General features: G+C 39.4%; 1 protein-coding gene across 1 annotated transcript; it reads right to left on the reverse strand.

Moving 5' to 3' along the window:
* Positions 1-1604: 1604 nt before the first annotated feature.
* Positions 1605-10160, reverse strand: LOC109918093 (calcium and integrin-binding protein 1-like). The gene is made up of 6 exons (XM_020517991.1): positions 10033-10160; positions 9304-9409; positions 6305-6458; positions 4133-4251; positions 3616-3704; positions 1605-1629 (listed from the first exon to the last, which is right to left on the reverse strand). Exons 1-6 carry the CDS (start codon positions 10158-10160, stop codon positions 1605-1607), a joined length of 621 nt encoding a protein of 206 aa, XP_020373580.1.
* Between the last annotated feature and the right edge of the window lie 12579 nt (positions 10161-22739).

A 22739-nucleotide genomic window follows, 5' to 3' on the forward strand; every position in this document is an offset into this window, starting at 1 on the left:
TACAAGATCATACTTCAAGCAGACACTGAAGGTTGAAATGTGTAGTGTCTGTCATTTTAATGTAACCTTTATTTGTAGAATGTGCGGTCTGGTTTTTATTGCTGCTTCAAGCTCTGAATTCCAGAAAAGCAATACCTTCAACTTCTGAAAGTTAACTTCAAAGAACATTCAAGTCAAAAAAAGAGAACTGTTGGACTTTAAATCCTATTAGTTGTCCGTCCTTTCAATACACTCTATCATTTCAGAATCATAGATTATAGTGAACTCATTATAAACAGCTGGATATGGAAATGTTCTTTTGTGAGTTATTGCTGGTTTCTATTCTTTGAAATATCCACTTGGTGTCAACTGGCAATTTTTGCACTATTTAGCAGTTGTACATTTGGCATTTAATATAAATTAGAAATGTAAATGTTGGTGCTGAAATACCTGTGATCTGTGGATCCACATTCCATGCCAAGCAGCTGATCTTAAGAGGTGGAAACAATTGAAACCCTGCTACTATGAATTACTAAATAGTCCTATGTCAAACAGAGAATATTGTACATCTATGTTTGATTTTCAGAAGCATGGACACTTGAGGGGATATTGATAATGGCTGAATTATATGTTGGCTGTTGTTATTTACCTTCCAGTCCCACTTAATATGAGGCTTGGGAGAGGGAATATCAAATACACCCTCTTTGTGGGAAAAACGTACAATGACAATGAGTACAGAAAGCTGACCAGCAAAACTAAACAAAGTCAGTTTATTATATTCAAGAATAGCAAACAAGTTGTAAACAGCAATAAACTGAAAAAAAAACGATAAACATGCAAACATGTTTAACCATGTTTAAACAATGGGAATTAATATTTCAAGACTAAGGGGTTAAAATGGATAGCAAGCAATGAACCCTAAAATATAATAGAATTCTACTTGTTGCTCAGAGAAAGTAAAATAAATGGGGAATACACAGAGATGTTGGTTTAGGGATTCAACTCACTAACAGTACAAACTGGAAATCCAGATGTATACTCCACCCAGAGTAGGTGAAAAAGTTGTCATCTTCATTATAAAAACTACATTACAAAATGGTTCAAATTTTACAATTGTTGATGAGGCACTTCGGTGTCACAAATGATCTGCCTAATTCAGGTGTGCACTTAACTAGTATTATGACCATTTTGTTAATATTATCGGGCTAATTTTGTACCACCAGCAAAAAAGCTTGAACTGCCAGTGGAAATCCTGACCACCAAGGCTGCAGAACCGAAATTCAGGCATATGCTGCACGATTTTGCAACCATTTAGACTGATGGGCAAAGAAAAAGTCATACATTACACCTTGTTAAATGTGTAGTATTTTCCCATTGTAAACGATCTATAGATTCATTGCATTAAGCATGTGATATGGAATTGTACTACATAAAAGTTCTTTCTCCCTTTTTGTATAAAGAGCTGACAAAGGAATTAAGGAGGCCTGTTAATATAGTGTGTTCAATGGAATTTCAAGTGACATTCAGTTAACGATCTGTCTTAAATTTGATTTTGTCCAGAATCTAATTGCAGTTGATGAATGTGTGATTTCAGAAATGGATCCAATTGATTGACTTGTTCATTCTTAATAGACTGTCATGGTGAAGTAGCTGTTTGGAGGAGAAAAAGAATGAAATATCAAAAGAATTAGATAGTTTTACTATCAAAATGGTTACATCACTTAAAACAGGAAATACCGATCATAGCAATAAACATGTTTCTGATATTATGGTTTCTGATATCATTCTAGTGAACCTTCTTTGAACTGTTTCCAATAAAATTATGTCTTCCCTTAATTAAGGAGACCAAAACTGCTCATAATACTCTAGATATTGTCTTACCAGCACCTTGTACAGTTGCAGTAAGACATCCCTACACTTATATTTCAAACCTATCAAAATAATGACCAACATTCCATTAATCTTCCTGATTACCTACCTGCTGCAACTGTGTACTAGCTTTTTATATTTCATATAAAAGTACCTAAAGTCCCTTTATGTTGCAGCTTTTTTGCAGTTTTTCTCCATTTATATAATACTATTCTTTAGTTCTCCCTTCCAACTTCACATTTTTTCCCCACATTATATTTTATTTGCCAATTTTTTGTCCACCTACTTGACCTATCAATATTCCTTTGTAAACTGTTTGTACCTCTCTCACAACCTGCCTTTCCATCTATTTTTGTGTCCTGCAAATTTGGTTCATTCACTTCCTTCCTTCAAGTCATTAATACACATTGTAAGCAATTTCAGTCCCAGCACTGATTCCTGTGGAACCCCACAGGTCATGGGTCACCAACCTGAAAAAGAACCCCTCATCCCCACTCGCTGTTTCCTGCCCATGAGCCAATTTTCTATCCGTGCCAATATATTATCTCCAACATCATGGACTCTTATTTTATGACTTAACATTTTGTGCGGTACCCCATCACACACCTTCTGGAAGTTCAAATATAATATCTCACTGTTTGCTCCTCTGTTTCCATTTTGATAGCAGTCCCCAACATCTCAGGGCACACTCCATGGGCAACAACTGTCCATACATTTGTCTTTAGAGCTCATCAGCACCTTTCGTGGTAACACTGACGTGCACCTAACTCAACTCATCAATGTGACCAGGCCGCATCTCATGGATCCTCACTTGCTGTCTTCATGCTTGCACACTTTGGACCTACTTCAATGCCCACAGCATCTCTGCCTTGTGTTTTGTGCTTTGCTTCTCATCTATAACTTAAGGCTGCTCACAGTACACTGCCTTGCCTTACTGTTTAGAGCACCCTAAAGAGCCAGGCAACTTGTCATGGTTGCCAGCTATGATCATTCAGGAGGTGAACATATTGCTGTGTGGCACTGTGTTACAGCAATGTTACACCACAATGGGCCAGCAGCTTACGCAGTAAACACACTGAATACACTTTAACTAAGTGGCCATGTTTCAAAATCTAAGGGGAGTAGGTATCATTCAGAAAGCACCAATGCAGTAAGCCAAAGACACAATTGGGGACAGTTTGGCTGGCTGTAGGTTACACTGGGCATTAGATTAAGAATAGCACTCAGGCAGGGTTCTAGGATGGGATGACATGATAACCAATCTATGTAGCTTCATTCTGAAATAGCAATAGCTTTACAAATGTACACTTGTATTCACAATGAAGTAACAACCTTGCCACCTATGTTCATTGAGAAGTGATTTTTTTGGTTCCCCTCCTACTATATGGATGTTGAAGGGCAATTTCTGGCTAGCGCACAATTGAGCTTTAAAAACAGTACCAGCAACTGACCTTCTGGCGAGAGGCAAGAGAGTGCAATTGGAGCACCATAGAGGAGGTTGCATAGTTAATGAGATGAGTTTCAGAGAATAGTCGTTCAGGGTCAGTGAGAGAAACTCTCCATGAAATTTGCTAAAATTGACACGTAGCTGATTTCTAGCAAAATACAGCCACTTATTTTCTGTATGTAACACCAATGAAAGTCATTGATCCTCAAAATGAATATATGAAAATCACAATATTACATCAGTCCTGTATTATTAGGAAAGTAACCAGTTAATCAGCCAGTAGCCCGACATGTTTTATGATTAAGAATTTATAAAATTACCTCGCAAAGTCAGGCATTTTTGATGCAATATGAAGAAATTCTGAAAGGCTTATACGGTCATCACCATCCATATCAATATCCGCCATGATCTTAAAGGGACAATATGAGATGTTAAGTATCCTTCATATAATCCATATGTATGTTTATGTTTATTTACTGAAAACAATACAATTTCAAAATTTGTCCTCATTTAGTTAGGATTCAATCACATCACTTTTTTTTTAAACTAAGGCCATGTGTTGCAAGACAGCTTCTGAATTGTTGCAGATGTTTGAACGTCAGTTCTCACACGAAGGGCCCTGTACACATCAGTGACCTGAATTTGCTGCAGCCATGAAAAAGGAATAAATAAGGCAAATATACATTTAGTTTCAATTCACAACAAAATGTAATTGGAAATGTGGGACATTTTATGTATGTTTTCATAATTTGAGCACAAACCTGAAAGACTGTTAACTTTTATACATCAAAAAACAAATCCATCAATTCCCCAACAAAGAAGTACAACAAAACAAACCATGTCAATAATGATCCTCATCTCCGTGTCAGTAAGAATGTTGTGAACCTCATTTCCAGTGATTAAAGCCAAGAATTTGATCAAATCTGAGCGATCTATTGCACCATTGTCATTGAAATCTGTTCCAAACAGAAAACAAATTAATATCCTTTTTATCAGTTTTTAACTGAAATATATGGATTCAATGGGATTGCTTTTAATCCTCTGGAATACAGAACACTTGACAGAGCTACTCTGATCTTTATATGCTTATATACTAGGGATTGAAAATCCAGCCTATTTGATATTGTTCTACAATCATTAAATCAGACTGGCACATGACAGAAGGGTCACAAACTATACCAAGACCCCAAAAAGCTGAGTACCAGTTTTCTTCAGCAGTTTCCACTGTCCTTCGTTTGAGGCCAAACCTCAGTTCTCCCCACACATGAGTCCCACTTCCTTTCAGAGCTGCGATTCCCCTTTCTTTTACTGATGGAAATTTATGTCCTTCAGTTCACTGAGTTTTGCCACTTAGCTGTCGTACTTCCTGCTCCTTCTGTCACACTGGAAAACTATTGCTGGGATTTTATTGGCCATCACGAACAGGCTAGGATCCAGGGCAATGAAAATTTGGGTGACACTGCATGCACATCAACTTCGAACCACAAGTGGTAAACAAACAGCAAGGAACATGGCACATGGTCCTGCCACCTTTAAGCCCTTACATTCCAATTAAGATAGGTTAGCTGCAGTGGGCAGGCACTTCGCAATGTGGAGCATGCCAAGTAAATCCAAATGGCCTTCCTGTGAGCTCCGTTGGGTACACTCATAATTAGGTATCCATTGAGCCAATGCAGGGGTCAAGATCTCAAAAGCAATCTCACGACCTTCACAAGTAACTGTCTTAACCCACACCACTCCCATCCTTGCTGAGGAATGACCCTGGCAAGCCAGCCAATTGGATTGTGAGATCTGGGAGCTCCTCCATTGATGCTGCTTTCCCCACCCAGTTGCAGTACTAACAGTGTCCACCAATCCCAGTGGCACTGATGAAACTGAGAAGCTGCAGCCCCTTCAATTGGTCAGCATTTCTTGAGAGCAGGACCCCATTCCTTCTAGGAAAATCTGAGAGCCCCTGACTTCAAAGAGCCATTTCTTGTGGTTTGTAAAATGCAGGTAGTGCTCCCCAAACCAATTGATGTACGGTTACCTCATTTTCTGACCCATTGGTAGGACCACCACCATGATAGGGAAAATAGAGTGCAGCCCTTTGTTTAATTTTCAGAAAGAAAAGTGCAGTTGATTTTTGAAGCCAATTATTTATCTCATCTCTGCTTTGCTATTTAGGTAAAAAACGTATTCATACTTTTTTGAAAGACACATGAAGGGATAGGAAAACAGTGTTTACTATTGGTAATTTAATTTATTACAAATGTCGAGCAATAAGTTGAATTCTGAAAGTAAATAAAGCATTTTTGAGATAAATATTTCAGTAAAAAGATCTGAGGGGAAAGGGTAAACAGGTTGGAGAGAAAGTGCCTATGTCTTCCTGGTATCCAACTTTGTGGTGAACTTGACAGTAAATTAGAGAAGAGGATTAATGATAGTGATTGAGGGGAGTAGCAGCAGATTCTCATAGCAGAAAGAATGTAGTGAAAGTGGCTGCTCCTGCCTACAGCATAGCACATATCTACTTACTGTTGATTCAAACCTTAAAGAAAAGAAAAATATAAGAGAGTCATAGAGTCATACAGCACGAAAACTGACCCTTTGGTCCAACCAGTCCATGCCAAACATAATCCCAAACTAACTTGTCCCATCACCTGCTCCTGGCCCATATCCCTCCAAAGCTTTCCTGAAGCGAAGAAGTACAGAATGAGGTTGGGTAAGGAATCGGGTAGACAAAAACATAGAGATAATCAGAAGAGGAAAATTAGAGAAAACACAACTGCAGGACATCGGCAGAGATGTGAGAGGGATCTCTCACTCTATTCTAAACTTGCATATTGCACACACAAAGTTTTCACTACTGAAATGTTAGCAGTTAGAAAAAGAGATGACTTTTTATAACCTTAATCACCTAGGCAGATCACAGGAGATCGACTAGGAATGCTTTAAGATTTGTTTGCATTCAATTACCTACATTAACACAAAAAATGTTATCAATAAATAACTTGGACCCATTCCTACCCAAGATTCTGAATGCATATTCAGCTTTCACACTGGCTGGAGCTGCTTCACTAAAAGCAGAAAACATATCAAGGAAATCTTCAAAGGAAATGCTGCCATTATTCAATTTGGACGTTGAGAATATTCGACAGATCCGTGTCTTAAATGGATTTGCCTGAAATTGGAAATGTTTTATACATGTCAAATATCTTAGGTGCAGAACAAAAATAGAACAACCACGGAATCATGCAGAAAAATCAGGTGCTAAATGAGAAAGCATGAACAGAAAAAAAATGTAACGGTGTAAAGGACAATACCAAGCCATTTTTTTATATACTATACATTGAGGAGTAAAGATACAGAGGGACACAGTACCATTTACTAATGACAGTGGAGAAGTACTGTCTGAGGATGGAAGTTGATAAAATAATTATGCTATCCCTTACCATAAAAAGGAAGGGACACTGAGCAAATTGAAAAGCTGCAAGACATCTGATCAAAAACCCTTTGTATTACAAAGTTAGCTTAACATAAGTAAAAAACATCATTTTAGCAATTTTTAGACAAACATGACAGTGGACTGATTGTCAAAGTAGCAAACCCCATCCAGGTGATAATCTAAGAAGCACAATTAAATCAGGTAATGAATTTCTAAAGAATTAGAACATAGCTCTTTTGCTTAAAAATGTTGCAAAGCATGATCCTTCGGATATAGGCCTTATGTTGTGTCTTGTGGTTCCCAGAGTTTGAATTACAATTTTAAACTCAATTTCATTGAACATTTTTCCAAGATCACAATATGTACTATATTAATGCAGTGCTGATTTAATATCCAGACTATTGTGCCGTAATGTGATGTGGCTGGACATTTATGCATACAATTTCATACAAATACAGCTGCTATATATTATTGAACTAATATAGCAATGTAACATTGTGAGCCTTATACCAATTTAAGAATAGCATATGGGATCATCTAGAAGAACAGGAACTGACTAGAGAGAGCCAAAATCAGTTCAAAAGAATCAATATGAATACATTTTTGCTGGAATTCATTGCAGAGGTTATAGTTCTGGTGGATAGGAAGAGGTTTTTTTTTAACTCAGTCACTTGGACTCACTCAGGCACAAACATCGACCAATGCACTGCAGCTTCGAAAATCACAAAAGGAAGGTCTTACATGAACTGTTTTCAAGGAGTGTTTTAACACCAGCATTCTAAAATTCGACTTTTCTGCTAACTTTGTACGTTACAAAAAGAAAAATGTGGCTGCCCAGGAAGCTTAAAGGAGAAGAACAGATTTTAACGTATTGACAACCATAATCACAACTCCATCTACTTGACGAGATCAGTTAGTGAGTTGCAGGAGAGATCAGTTAGCAAGTACAGAGGGTATCTGAAGAGCACCATGCACAACTGAAACAGCAGAAAATTCTCAGTGGTTAGAGACTCTGCTTGTGTGCTCCTGTCACTACTGATTTTGAATTTCAGATGTGATATGACTTTCCTACAAATGCAGGTTAGCAATGAATACTAACAGCTTAGGCAGACATTTCACAACATGTCAAGTGTCACACCTCACCGGGATAGTGCACTGGAAATCAAGCTGTCTGAGAGTCATTAAAGTTAAAGATTTTATCAAAGTATGCAAAATTCCATAATTGACCTAGCTTTTTAGACTTTGATTAACAGAAAGGACAGAACAAGTTTCTGTACTTAACAAGAATTACTATTTATCACAAGTAATACATTTTAGCTACAGGTAAACAAATATTAACTGTTAATACTCATCTGGTTAAAATTCTATACACACATCTATACACACATACAGACAGAAGACACAAAAACAACTGGTGTTACAGCTGGAGGGAAAACTGGGGCAGCATTTCAATAGTCCCTGTCTACAGTTCACTGAGACGTTTGTCAGGACTTGCTGCTCCTCCATATCTCTTTTCCAGGTACTTTCACTTGCTTACATGAGACAAAGAGCAACTACTTCTCTGATTTACTAGTTAAAACACAACTTACAGCAACTAATGAGGGAAAGTAAACTGGCTTTCTTCAGGTTTTAGGTATTTCCTACTACAGACAGACAGACAGACATTACTTCCCTTTCCAGAAATCCAAAGACTTCTGGGCTACCCTGTTCACACCTACAAGCTCTTCATCTTGCAGTTACTTGCAGGCCCAAAGCCTTTGTCATTGGCAACTGGTCACCACTCCACAAACCCATCAGTTACTTGTTGCCAGCCAAATCTCCTTTCACGCACACCCGCAGACTCCAGGTCTTCTCTGTAACTTCTTCCTGCCACCCCTGACTGCTTGAGCAAACAGCAGTGTAAACAGCACTTATAATGAGTGTTAGTAAACTGTTTTAAAAAGTACAGCAATCCCTTCCACAAGCCTTGTTTTGCGGAACAGTCTTTTATGAAAGTGGTGATATAAGTCAAAAGCATTATTTTTCTCTTATGCCTAGCAAACAGTAAAATTTGTGTCATCTCTAGGCCACAGTCTAGTTCTGAAAGAGCATTCAGTTAAAAAGAGGACACAAATTTTTGACTTCCACTAAGCAAAAACACTGAAGGAAGATACATTAAGACCGCAATGAATGTTGAACAAAAATTCAGGTGACCATAAAGACAATTTTACAACTTCACACAGCTGGTAGCCAGGCTCACCCTCAATAGTGCAAATCAGAAATCCATGCCTAAATTGGCTCGAAATCCAAAATGTAGTGATATGGTACTGCTCAATCAGAAAATTTATGTTTTGCATAACTTGTCTAAACATTGAATTTGATGGGATATATTAAGATAACAGGAGATGTATTGTTGCACTTACAATATTTCATTTCATAGCCCTGAGAAAATTGAAGGCAGTGCTTTATTCGACAAATTTCAGACTGTCGTGTCTCAGATGTTGCAGTTATTTAAGCAAATGTTTCAGGACAGAACATCCAAAGGACATTTACAGATTAATCCATTTTAATCAAATCAGCATTTTGTCAATTTGATCCTTACCTTTAACTCATTGATTTGTATCATTTGTTGTATAGGAGATCTTACAGTGCGTCGAGTAAAATCTTTAATATGTTCTGGAACTAGCTCTTTAAATCTCTCACAAGCTCTGAAAGATAGCAACAATAAGGTCCCTAGTTAAGTATTTTTGTGTTACATCTCTATATATTTTACATATTCAAATTATCAGTAAGAAGGTTTCATTTTCCAGGTTGCTTCATTGTTTTGCTTTTAAATTACATGAAGGAAGAGTACTTTACTAGGCACCAAGGAAGAGAACAAATTTCATTCCTGCAGCATTTGTATATTGATCTTAGTTATGTAGGAAACTCAACACAAGCTGCCATTTTCTCAGAAGATTCCACAAACAGACACTTAGCTGTTTAAGCCAGGGGTTGAATATTTAGAACAAAGAACAAAGAAAATTACAGTACAGGAAAGGCCCTTCGGCCCTCCAAGCCTGCACTGACATCAGGACAGCAAAAAATCTCTGTGTTTTGGTTCTGGAAGAATCTAGTAGGCTTATATGATATAATGGGCTACAAAGTGAAGCACAGTAGAATCGCTGCATCACTCCCCATTGAACTCAATGCACTCTAAGTTTGTTTTGAACAGAAGGTCAGTGAAATGATTTCACCTCCCCCAACAGCCTCGGGTGCACTTGTATCCACGGTCACTGCCAAAAACGTCAGGCTGGCCTTCTAGACAGTCAAGGTGTAGAAAATGACCAACCCAGATGGAATCGCCAGCCGTGCACTAAGATCCTGAATGGACCAGCTGACAGGACTATTTGCAGACATCTTTAGTCTCTCCTCACTCCAGTGTGAGGTTCCCACCTCCTTCAAGGAGACCACTATCATCCTGGTGCCAAAGGAAAATCAGGCACTGTGCCTTAATGATTACCGCCCAGTGGCTCAGACATCATCATTATGAAGTTCTTCAAGAGGTTGGTAACAACACACATAAAGTCCAGCCTCCCAGATTGCCTTGATCCACTATAATTCACCTACCATTGAAATAGGTCCATGCAGACACCATTTCCCTTGAACATCTAGATAACAAGGACACCTATGTCAGAATTCTATTTATTGAATTTAGCTCCACATTAAACACCATAATTCCAACCAAGCTCATCTCCAATTTCTGAGGCTTGGGACTTTGCTTCCCCCTCTGTAACTGGATCCTGAATTCCTGACCCAGAGACCACAATCAATAAGGATAGAGGACAACACCTCCTCCACAATGATCCTCAACATCAGTGCCCCACAAGGTTGCATACTCAGCCCCTTACTAAACTCCTTACACTCTCACGACTGTGTGGCCAAATTCATCTCTAACTCTAACTGACCCACCATCGTGGGTCAGATCATAAACAACAATGAGACAGAGTACAGCAAAGAGTAAGCTTAGCAGCACACTGTATAGACAACAATTCTCCCTCACTGATGGAGCTGGTCATCAACTTCAGGAAGCAGAGGGGACACAGTAGAGGACACAGCCCTCTCTGTATCAATGGTGCTGAGGTGGAGGTGGTTGAGAGCTTCAAGGTCCTAGGAGTAAATACCACCAACCATCTATCCTTGTCCATCAACTTTGATGCCACAGTCAAGAAAGCACACCAATGCCTCTACTTCCTCAGAAGGCTAAGGAAATTTTGTATGTCCACAATGACTCTGACCAATTTTTATAGATGCACCATAGATAGCATTCAATCCAGATGCAGTGACTGCTCTGCACAAGACTGCCAGAAATAACAGAGAGTGGTGAAGACAGCCAAGTCCACCAGCATTCCTTCCATTAACTCTGTCAACACTTCCTGCTGCCTCAGGAAAGCAGCCAACATAATCAAAGACCCCTCCCACCCCAGCTATACTCTTTTCCACCCTCTTCCATTGGGCAGAAGATACAAAAGTAAAGTGACCCATCCACAATCTTCTCAGCGTCAGGTCTGCACCATAGTGCCCCAGCTGCTTCTATATCAGCTGGAGCTTGTGTTGTTCCAGTCACAGGCACCTCCTGCACATATTGACTTCCAGACCACCAGGAGTATCTAGGATTTCACATATAGTGTAAGATGTGTAACACAGGGCCTGAGTTCCCCAAACATATTCTACTTAATTAAGATTTGGACCCTTGCTTTTATTTTATGCTTATTCCTACTTAAGTATAGGCTAGAAAAATCTTATTCTTGTTTATGTCAAGCAAACAACCAGAAGGCCTTAACTCTACCAAGTGAAGAAATTTAGTTTCGAAGTCCTAAGCTATTAATTATCTATGTAAAGTTTTAAGGCAGCAATTACAGTGTCAATTTAAATCAATATCCGGTCACAAGAGACAAGAGAGAAATACCCATCAGTTACCTACCTGCTGTCCTTTAATGTCATGCTTTGCATTTGTTGAATGAGCTTCACATTTCTTTTTTTATTTCTGGGAATGCTCTGTGCTCTCTGCTTATTTTAATCTCATTGTCACCTTCCTGAGTCTCACACAGTTGTGCTCCCTCCCTCCCCACCCCACCACCTGTCTCTCCACTTCTGGGATCTTTCTGTGCTCACTTCTCATTTTACCCTCACTGCCACCTCTCCTGAGTTTGTATCTTTTGTTATTGACCAGACCAAATCCCCCTCAAAATATATTAAGAAAAAAGTCTAGACCCCAACTTTTTCTTATTTTTAAAGGCAAATGTAAGGTGTTGTGTTCCGGATGCAGCTCGATTGGTCAAACTATCAGGCTTGAAGCAAAACTTAATTCTTACGCTATATAAAAAACAAATAAAAGAAAGAAGCATTCAAATATTTTAATTCTACTGCAACACTTAACAGAATAATAGATTATTTAATTACTAAACAGTAACTGTTCCAATATAGTAACATCCCATAAACACACTCCTGGCAAAGGCAAATTCAGTAAAATACATTGTCTCACATGCAATTCTCTAGTCTAGGAGAAAAGAACATCAAGAGAAAACTCTGAGAGAGAGAATTCAAGCATTTTGTTGTAGCAGGGAGCATTGTACAGCAGCTTCCAAACCCCAACGGTTACTGAAAATTAAACCATAATCCTGGTTCTGTGGGAGCTTGACCCCACCCCTTCATGCTGCTTCTATTGTTCAAATTGAAAACAAAACCCAGGGCCTCACAAGATGTTTACTTTATTGGCTTGGAACAGACTGCTTAGCGACTCTGTCTCAACCTTTCTTCATAAACGAAACCAGGACAAATGCACCTCTTAAAACCATAGTATTGTCAGACTTCTTCTGGACAGAGTTCAAACACCAGGGGTGATTTATAATTCTCTACATATTTTTTGCAAGGCTTTTCATTGTGATACCCAATGGTACTGCAAAAAGGGCAGACATATAAATTACTAATGTCACCAAAGCAGCCACAGAATCATTACAATAAAGTCCATCAAACATGTAATAGACTAAGTAAGATACACAAGTATGTAGAAAAAATTGAGAGGGGTCTTATTGAGAAATCCAAAATACTTAAGGGAATACACTGATAAATCCTGTTCACTATGGTCCTTATGATTGGCCATGAGTGAAAATCTGATTTGACTGTTTAACTCATGATGATAAACATTTAAAATGAATTACTCCCTGAGTTAATTCAACTAAGAGCATAAGAGAAAAGAGCAGGAGTAGACCAGTTGGTCCCTCAAACCTGTCTTACCATTCAATCGATTATGGCTGATCAGTCACAGGCCTCATCATCTCTTTTGTTCCAGATCCTAATTGCCCTTAACTCCTGAATATTTTAGGAAATCAACCTACCTCCTCTTTAAATACGTTCAGTAACCTCGCCTCCACAAAACTCTGAGGTAGAGAATTCCAGACAATCACCACCCTTTGAAATAAGAAATTCCTTTGCATCTCAGTTTTAAATGAGTGTCCCCTTGCTCTGTAAATATGTCCTCTAGTTCAAGATGCCTCAACTAGTGAAAACATGTTTTCATCTTGCTTTCATCGTCTCAACATTTACCCCATGAAGCCCTCTCAGAATTTTGTATTTAAATAAGAACACTTCTAAACTTTAATGAATAATCTGTTCAGTTGTTCATGTTAGGTTAACCCTTCATCTCAGGAATCAGTCTAGTGAGTCTCTTTTGAACTGTCTCTAATGTCCATATCTTATTTTTAAAATATTGAGACCAAAACTGCACAAAATAGATGATAACATAAGTCTTTTTAAGGGGGAATTATCCAGTCATGAAAATAAATTTTAAAACATAAGTAGCAATCTGAGAGTTCAATCCTTCAACTAAGTGAGGGCTGACTGAACCAATACTATTTCCTCTGGCATCATCAGATTTCCAGCATCCACAGTTCTTTGTTTTATTTCCTCTAGTCCTGTCCTTGTATTCTTATCTGTCAGATGGTATAAATACTCAAGTTATAGTCTAAAATATCCATTTGAAATCACAAGCTTTCATAGCATAGCCCCTTCGTCAGTTGGTGAGAAAGAAGCACATAGGCGCAGAATTTATAGGCAGAGAGAGAGATTAAAGGCAGAGAGATCAAAAGATCATACAAGTGGTACGAGTGCAGTGTCGAATAATAAATCTCTGCAGATGATCAAAAGTGTCAGACGGTGTGAGTAAAGTGTCAACAGCTGAATAACAAGCGAAGGGATGTCCAATAATCTGATTAAAAGAGAGAGAGGGATAATTACAAAAATTTAAAAATAAGGTGGTTCTAGAGACGAACCAAATGACTGGAATAACATGTAAGCAATAAGAGTCACATGCCAAGGGTTTAACCAAAGTATAAGTAATCCAAAACTGTACAAATTAATTAAGTGAAAAAAAATAAATAATTTATCAAAGAGATGGTGTCAAAACAGTATAGTAAGGAAGATTTTACAGATACAGAACAGTGTGGTGGGGTCACATGCAGTGCAACATGAGCCCAAGATCACAGATGAGGCTGTCTTCATGGGTACAGAACTTGGCTATCAGTTTTTCGTTGGCAATTCTGCACTATTGTGTATCTTGAAAGTGCCCAAAGATCGGAGACTGAATGTCCATGACCACTAAAAGTGTTCCCCAATTGAGAGGGAACACCCCCGTCTCATGATTGTTGCACGGTGTCCATTCATCCGTTGTCATAGTGTCTGCATGGTCTCACCAATATACCATGCCTTGGGGCATCCTTGCCTGCAGCGTATGAGAGTGACAACATTGACTGAGGCACATGAGTATCTGCTGTGTATGTGGTGAGTGGTGCTCCCAAGTGTGATGATAGTATCCGTGTCAATGATCTGACACATCTTGCAGAGGTTGCCATGGCAGTGTTGTGTGGTGTTGTGGTCGATGTTGTCCTGAAAGCTGGGTAGTTTGTGGCGAACAATGTTCTGCTTAAGGTTTGGTGGTTGTCTGAAGGTGAGAAATGGAAGTGTAAGAATGAGATGGTCGTCGTCATCGATAACATGTTGAAGGCCGCAAAGAACGTGGCGTAGTCTGTCCGCTCTGGGGAAGTACTGGACAACAAAGGGTACTCTATCAGTTGTATCCTTTGTCTGTTTTCTGAGGAGGTTGTTGCTATGAGACACTGCCAGCTACGAGACACTGCCAAGCAGACAAGGCAACAGAAATACACCACCTACATGCACACCAAGAACAAGAAACAGGAGAAACTTGGCATCACCACCAGCAGTAACCAAACCTCCCCGGTACCACGGTTGAAACCAGTACCACCACAGGGAAATCCATCATCAACGTATCTGACCACACCCTTCCACCGGACAAAGTCGAAGTTCTCAGCTGAGGGCTCAATTTCTGCCCCACTACCAAAATGGACCCCATTGGTCTTGCAGAGGAATTTATTATGTGAATAAGGTTCTGGGAATTCTACCACAAACCCCAAGATGTCAGCAGAGAACCCAATGAGACAACCAATGAACTGGAACAGTCGACAGAGAGATCCATGGTGCAGCGTCCAAAGGAAAAAGAGTCAAATTGGACCCCTCCAGAAGGCAGCTGCCCTAGGCTTGACATGTGTGTTCAAGCTGTCAGGAGTTGTATTAACGCCAGATTAATCAGCCGTGCTCAGAAGATAGTGCAAAGCGTCACTCAAGCACAACACACCACCAACCAAGCTCTCAAAACCAATCGTCATCATCATACAGAATAGGACGGACTACTGTAAAGGAGCATACTGACAACTGAACAACCAGGAACATTACAGACAACTATCTGCCGATCTGACCAAAGAACACATCCATCAACTGAACAGACTGATCAATACCTTTGATCCAGACCCTTGATACAGATTTTCAGAGTATCCAATGCACTCTTATCCCACGTACTTCCCACGTCGGGGACTTCTACTGCCTTCTGAGGATACACAAAGCCAACACACCTGGACATCCTATCGTATCAGGCAATGGGACTGTGTTTGAGAACCTCTCTGGCTATGTCGAAGGCATCTTGAAACCCATTGTACAGGGAACCCCCAGTTTCTGTCACGGCACTAGAGATTTATTACAGAAACTCAGCACCCACAGACCAGTCGAACCGGGAACATTCCTCACCACAATGGGCGTTTTGGCACTCTACACCAGCATCCCCCATGATGACAGCATTGCTGCAATAGCCTCAGCCCTTAATACCAACAATTGCCAATTTCCAGACGCCATCGTACAACCTATCCACTTCATCCTCGACTACAACGTCTTCAACTTTGACAAGCAGACACACAGAACAGCCATGGTGACCAAATTTGCACCCCAATATGCCAACATTTTCATGCACAAGTTTGAGCAAGACATCTTTGCTGTGCAAGACCTCTGACCGACCAACATTATACACCACATATTTCAATGACATTTTCTTTCTTGGACTCATGGCAAGGAATCACTGAAATGACTGCATGGTGATATCAACTAGGTTCAACAGGCTTATCATGGACTACTCTTCAAAATTAGTCTTATTCTTGGACACTCCCATCAAGAACAGACACCTCACTACCTCACTCTACAGCAAGCCCATGGATAGCCACAGTATTTCTCTGGCTTCTACCCTAAACATATTAAAGAAGCCATCCTCTACGACAAGCCCTGCGCGTTACACAGGATTTGCTTAGATGAGGAGGAATGCAATTGACACTAAAAGATTTTGAAGGATACCCTCATAAGAACTGGATACAATACTGAACTCATCGATCACCAGTTCCAATATGCCACAGCAAAAAACCACAACAACCTCCTCAGAAGACAGAGATGGGATACGACCAATAGTGATGAGATAAGCAAAAAGAGGTGATATAAGGAAAATCTACTTTAACATAACAAATGGTGTGGCACATGGTAAGATGGAAAGAGATTCCATAATAACCTTCAAAAAGTACTACTGGAAGGAGCAGAAATTACACTTCTACACTGAAAGATTGGAGCATGCAACTACCTTGATTGCTCTTTGGAGCAGCCTCGTGCAGGCTCGACAAGCTGAACAACATTACTTCTTCTTTGGTGTAGTTCTACTCTAGTACTATAGTGACTCCACTAAAGCATAGATAAATCATAGTGGGCTCCATCTTAGCAATGGAGATCACCCCTGGTTAGATAATCAGCTCCAAATCAAGAAAAAGACCATGAGTCATAGTAATGGCCATTGTAATCTGCAGGAATTTTGCCCTGACCTATCTCCTGCTGTAAAACTGTCCCAGAACAAATTTCAACTCCTTTTGTCCCAATATTTGTAAAGTATTTCCTTAAATAGACAGCAAACATGCCCCTGGAAATGGCTTTTTACATACTGCACATGTACATGTTTCTGACTTATCCCTATACAGCTCAGCAAAAAAAAATTCAACTGACCAGAAAGAAATATAGAAAATAACATTCAGGCTTTTAAGATCTAAAAAGGATAATTTTTCTAAAATCAATGTATCAGTTTTCCAGCATTTAACAAAAAAAAGTCAATTTATTTTCATTGGAATAGGAGGTTTTTAGCATTAACCAATATTTGGAAAGTGGCAGAGGAGTATGTGCCTTGAGTAATAGGTGGCTGGCAAATGCGAAATCCTGTACCTGTCCATTATCACCCACCTTGTACTGCAGAATCATGGAATCATAGAAACTTACAGCATAGAAGGAGGCCATTTAATCCTTCACGTCTGCACTAACTCTTTTCAATAGGAGTCGAGCATCTTCCTTCACCCTGCCTTTTCTTCATGATTCTAAGTTGTTCATCCTCTAGTTCTAGGTGTTATTTTCAGGGCTATTTTGAAGCTCCTAGTCGAATTTTGCTAGTTTTTTAAGCTGACATATATATTTTTTTTTAATTATATAATGCAATTATGACGGAACTGGCACTTACTTCCCTTGGTATCATTAACTCACTTAAAATATACTATTGGATCAATTATGTAAAGCAGATAGAGCAAAGGCAAGGAACAAGCTTAATTCTACAAAATGATTGATTATTTGTCTACCTCTCACATCTTAATTCTACCCCTTGTCTCATTGCTGTCAAATGCCTTACCAATGGCAAGCAGGGATTCAACACATTTCTATTCTATGGAACTTTGTGCTCAAGGTCCATTGTTTGGAGCCTGGTTGATGCAATTTCCCTTTGTAAGGCTATTCTGTCAAATCCACACTAAATGCAAATACTGTTTCCAATTGAGGAAAGAAATATTCCAAATCTCTTGCCCAATTTGTGGTCTATCGAGCACAGATCCCATCCATACCTCACCTTTCAGGATAGTGAGTTATATTTCCATTTACAGCTGGACAGAATATTGTGAAATCTCCTCTATGTTACATAGTCTTCAGCACCTAAATCTTTCTTTAGACCAGAAGTGATTTTTTTTTTTAACAAGTTTCCGATACACTCCCTTCCTAGTTTAACAGAGGCACATTTAGATGCCTGTGAAAAACCAACATATCAAAGTCAAGGATTTCCCAACAGAATCATGATGGTTGCTAATCAGCATACTTATATCCTGTTTTTTGATTTTTATTTATAACTTGGAATCAAATAACCAGCCCAGATTTTCCCAGACTTCAGGAAACTGACTGAAGATACAAAAGTGAGCTTGATCAGCAGTTCATATGGCTATTGTCTCATCCGAGTAAACTCTCAATTTTTTCAGTGCTGTATCAGCTCCCTCTGGCCAATTTTGACAGTGTATTATTGCATACACGTAGTGCTTTCCAACCTTTGAGGGTTTGAAATTTAGGATCAGGATGGGAAGTGCCTTGGCTGAGTTTGACAAGATATCAGCGGAAATAGAGTACTGTTAGTGCTGCAAGCACATTTTCTGGTGGGTTCAGCATGGACACCAGACAGAGGCGGAAGAGGATTAAGGAAATCATCACTCATCTTCAGATGAGGAGAACACAGTAGTAGACAAGAATTAGGCAGATGATGAAAATCAGCCATCCATCATCAAACTTGACACTGTCGAACATGCCAAGGTCACACTCATATTACGAATGTTTACCTACCGTGAAGTATAACAAATGAGATCCTGAAATCCGCACAACCTCTGTAATCTGTGCACTGACCTTCCCTCATTTCACACACCATCCTCTCAATCCAAGCTACATTTAGATTAAGCAGTGATTCAACTACTTTGTGATCCATTGTCCATCCACTCAATGGATCACAGAATGTCTTGACATTCGTTATATAAAGGCAGCATATTGGACATTGGTTATAGTGGATGAAAGCAGAAATGAGGGAGGTCAATGTGTGAGAAATGGGATGACTACATTGTGTGAAGTTCACACTTCCACTTCCCCAAACTACAACCATCTCTCCTCTGGGCCATTTCTTCCAAATCAATGGTGCTATAAAGCCACAGGTAAGATATTTGTCACCTTGGTTAAGGTGCCAGATAAAATTGGCATTTGAAAAGTAGATATTCTGTTTTGATCTGTATTGACTGTTACCCTGATGTACTTTACATGATACAATCTGCCTGTATAGCACACAAAACAACACATTTCACTGTATCTCGGTACATGTGGCAACAATAAGTCAAATCAAATCAAACATTTGCCAATGCTTCATGACCACCACAGCATCTCTCCAACCCAGTTGCAAGCTACTTAGGAAGCACAGATGTGTTTTGTAAAGCACACTAGCACATAGCATTCAAAAAAGTTACATAAGAACATAAGAACTAGGAGCAGGAGTAGGCCATCTGGCCCCTCGAGCCTGCCCCGCCATTTAATAAGATTATGGCTGATCTTTTTGAGACTCAGCTCCACTTACCCGCCCACTCACCATAACCTTTAATTCCTTTACTGTTCAAAAATTTATCTAGCCTTGCCTTAAAAACATCAGCGAGGTAGCTTCAACTGCTTCACTGGGCAGGGAATTCCACAGATTCACAACCCTTTGGGTGAAGAATTCCTCCTGACCTCAGTCCTACATCTGCTTCCCTTTACTTTGAGGCAATGCCCTCTAGTCCTAGTTTCACCTGCTAGCGGAAACAACCTCCCTGCCTCCACCTTATCTATTCCCTTCATAATCTTATATGTTTCTATAAGATCTCCCCTCATTCTTCTGAATTCCAATGAGTATAATCCCAGTCTACTCAGTCTCTCCTCATAATCCAACCCTCTCAACTCTGGAATCAACCAAGTGAATCTCCTCTGCACCCCCTCCAGTGCCAGTATATCTCTTCTCAAGTAAGGAGACCAAAACTGCACACAGTACTCCAGGTGTGGCCTCACCAGGACCCTACACAGCTGCAGCATAGCCTCCCTGTTTTTAAGCTCCATCCCTCGAGCAATGACAGACAAAATTCCATTTGCCTTTTTAATTACCTGCTGCACCTGCAATCCTACCTTCAGCGATTCATGCACAAGGATACCCAAGTCTCTCTGCACAGCAGCATGCTGCAATTTTTTGCCATTTAAAACATAGTCCATTTTGCTGTTATTCCTACCAAAATGGATGACCTCACACTTATCAACATTGTACTCCATCTGCCAGACCTTTGCCCACTCACTTAGACTATCTATATCCCTCTGCAGACTTTCAGTGTCTTCTGCACACTTTGCTCTACCACTCATCTTAGTGTCATCTGCAAATTTTGACACACCACACTTAGCCCTCAATTCCAAATCATCTATGTAAATTGTAAACAAGTTACGTGCTGAAAGAGGAACCCATACACAGATTTGACCAAGGGCTGCTTGCTTGGTCTTTTAGCAGTTGCTCACGTTGTGCCCACCTATATGTTTGCAGATGCATGCTTTGCCTTGCCATGCCATATCATGCCTGTTAGAAGGTTGGTGCCCTTTAGCCTACTTCTTCTCTTACATCTCATGATTTACCCACGGCTCATACTATCATCAGTGTTTACTCATGCACACTTGTGAGGTGTGAATTATCACATGACAACCAAAATATAGCTGTATCTGCAGGGTGAAGATCTGTGCTGGTGCAAGGCTGTGGGTCCTAGGTTGATGCACCCTTAAAACAAAGAGTTCAACTGAGCAATGTTCTCCTGGGACAATTGCTGCGGGAATGAAGGCATGAAAGACAATAAAGAAGGGACCATCACCTCTAACTTCCATTGTGGACTGCCCTTTAAGAACAACTGAGATTTCATCATGCCTGTTGCTCAATCTGGGGAAAAGCAACACAGAATTCAAAAATAATGGGCAAACTTAACTGAGATCAGAGATTCTGATCCACCTAGTTGATTTTCAGGTTATCCCTGTGCAGATTCAACCCTCTCCCAAAATCATTCACTCCATCAGACACACAGAAGTCAACTCCAGATTAATATCCAAGTCAGTGACAGGAAGCTATGCTCCAATTGTATTTTAGAAGAAAATTGTGTTAGCAAAACAGAACAATTTCCAAACGAAATAATACATCACAACATTTAATAGGAAAAAAGTATCTTATCACATTCTTCTTGGAAAAAAAAAGTGATTCTTTTTGCTGCAATTACACCCTGTGGCAAATCATTTCAGCAATTTTCTTCTTCCCGAATAAAGTGACCATAACATTGTGCACTTTAACATCAACTTGGAAATGCATGTTCATTCAAGGAATACTGACTAAAGGTAACAAGATAATTCTTTTCAATTTTAGCTATGTCCTTCACAAAATTCTTCAAAAATAATAATCCTCAAGGAGAAAATTGGAATTGTCTGTTCAATGTTGCTAACAGTGTTTTGCTGAGCCATGCCAAACTGTAGAAGATATGCTTTACCCAAGGAAATTTAACTGAGTTTTTATGACTTTTTGTTTTATTCAGTCATGGGAAGAGGATGTCACTGGCTAGGCCAGCATTTATTGCCCACCCCTAATTACCCAGTGGGCAGTTAAGAGTCAACCACATTGCTGTGGGTCTGGACTCACATGTAGACCCGACCAGGTAAGGATAGCAGTTTCCTTCCCTAAAGGACATTAGTGAACCTGATAGGTTTTTCTGACAATTGGCAATGGTTTCATGATCATCGTTAGACTCCTAATTCCAGATTTCTATTGAATACAAACTCCACCATCTGTCATGGCAGGATTCAAACCTGACTCCCCAGAACATTACCTGGGTCTCTGGATTAACAGCCCAGCGACAATACCACCAGGCTGTTGCCTTCCCATCACCTTTATAGCAATAAAAAAAAAGCTTGTAGCTGCATAAATCTCAATGGAACACATTGATATCATAGAAATTTCAGCAGTGAAAGAAGCAAATTAATTAATCAATAACACGATACCAGTACTAGCTACAAACCCTAATTTAACTCTAATCTCATGGTTGTTCCCAATAGCATGTAATGTCTTTCTTTTGAGATTGTTTCAGAATATTTATATGGATTGCAGAATATGAAAGCAGAAAGGTACTTTTGTGCACTGGTAGATTCGTGGGGTTAGGGAACATTACTCTTATTTGTCCTATTAACTTTGAAAGCTCTATCTTAGACCATATATAATTTTTTTTAAATCTTATTTTATTTACACCATGTTACTAACTTATTGAAACAAATCACACATTATACTGTGATAAATTATTTGAGGGTGGCATCATTTTTTTAGGTAAAAATGCAAGTTAAAAGTAGGAACATAGGAGCAAGAGAAGGCCACTCAGCCTATCAAGCTAGTTCTGCCATTCAGTACAATCATGGCTGATAATCTAATCTATTTTGCCACATCATCCACATATCTCTTTACAGCAGTGGTATTTAGAAATCTGTCAATCTCTACTTTAAACATAATTAATCACTGAGATTCCACAGCCTTCTGAATAGAGAATTCAAAAGATTTACAACCCTCTGAGTAAAAGCATTTCTCTACATCTTAGTCCTAAGTGGCTTAAAATCACTTCTGAGTCTTCAAAATTCTGGAGAATACAGGCCTAGTTTCTCCAATCTCTTCACAGGACAGTCCTAAAATCCCGGGAACATCTCTGGTAAGCATTTCCTCAATTACAAAAGTATAGTTCCTAAGGTAAGGAGACTAAG

The sequence above is a fragment of the Rhincodon typus genome, chromosome 3 (assembly GCF_021869965.1).
Source record: "Rhincodon typus isolate 14 chromosome 3, sRhiTyp1.1, whole genome shotgun sequence".
In the NCBI taxonomy this organism is placed as follows: Eukaryota; Metazoa; Chordata; class Chondrichthyes; order Orectolobiformes; family Rhincodontidae; genus Rhincodon; species Rhincodon typus.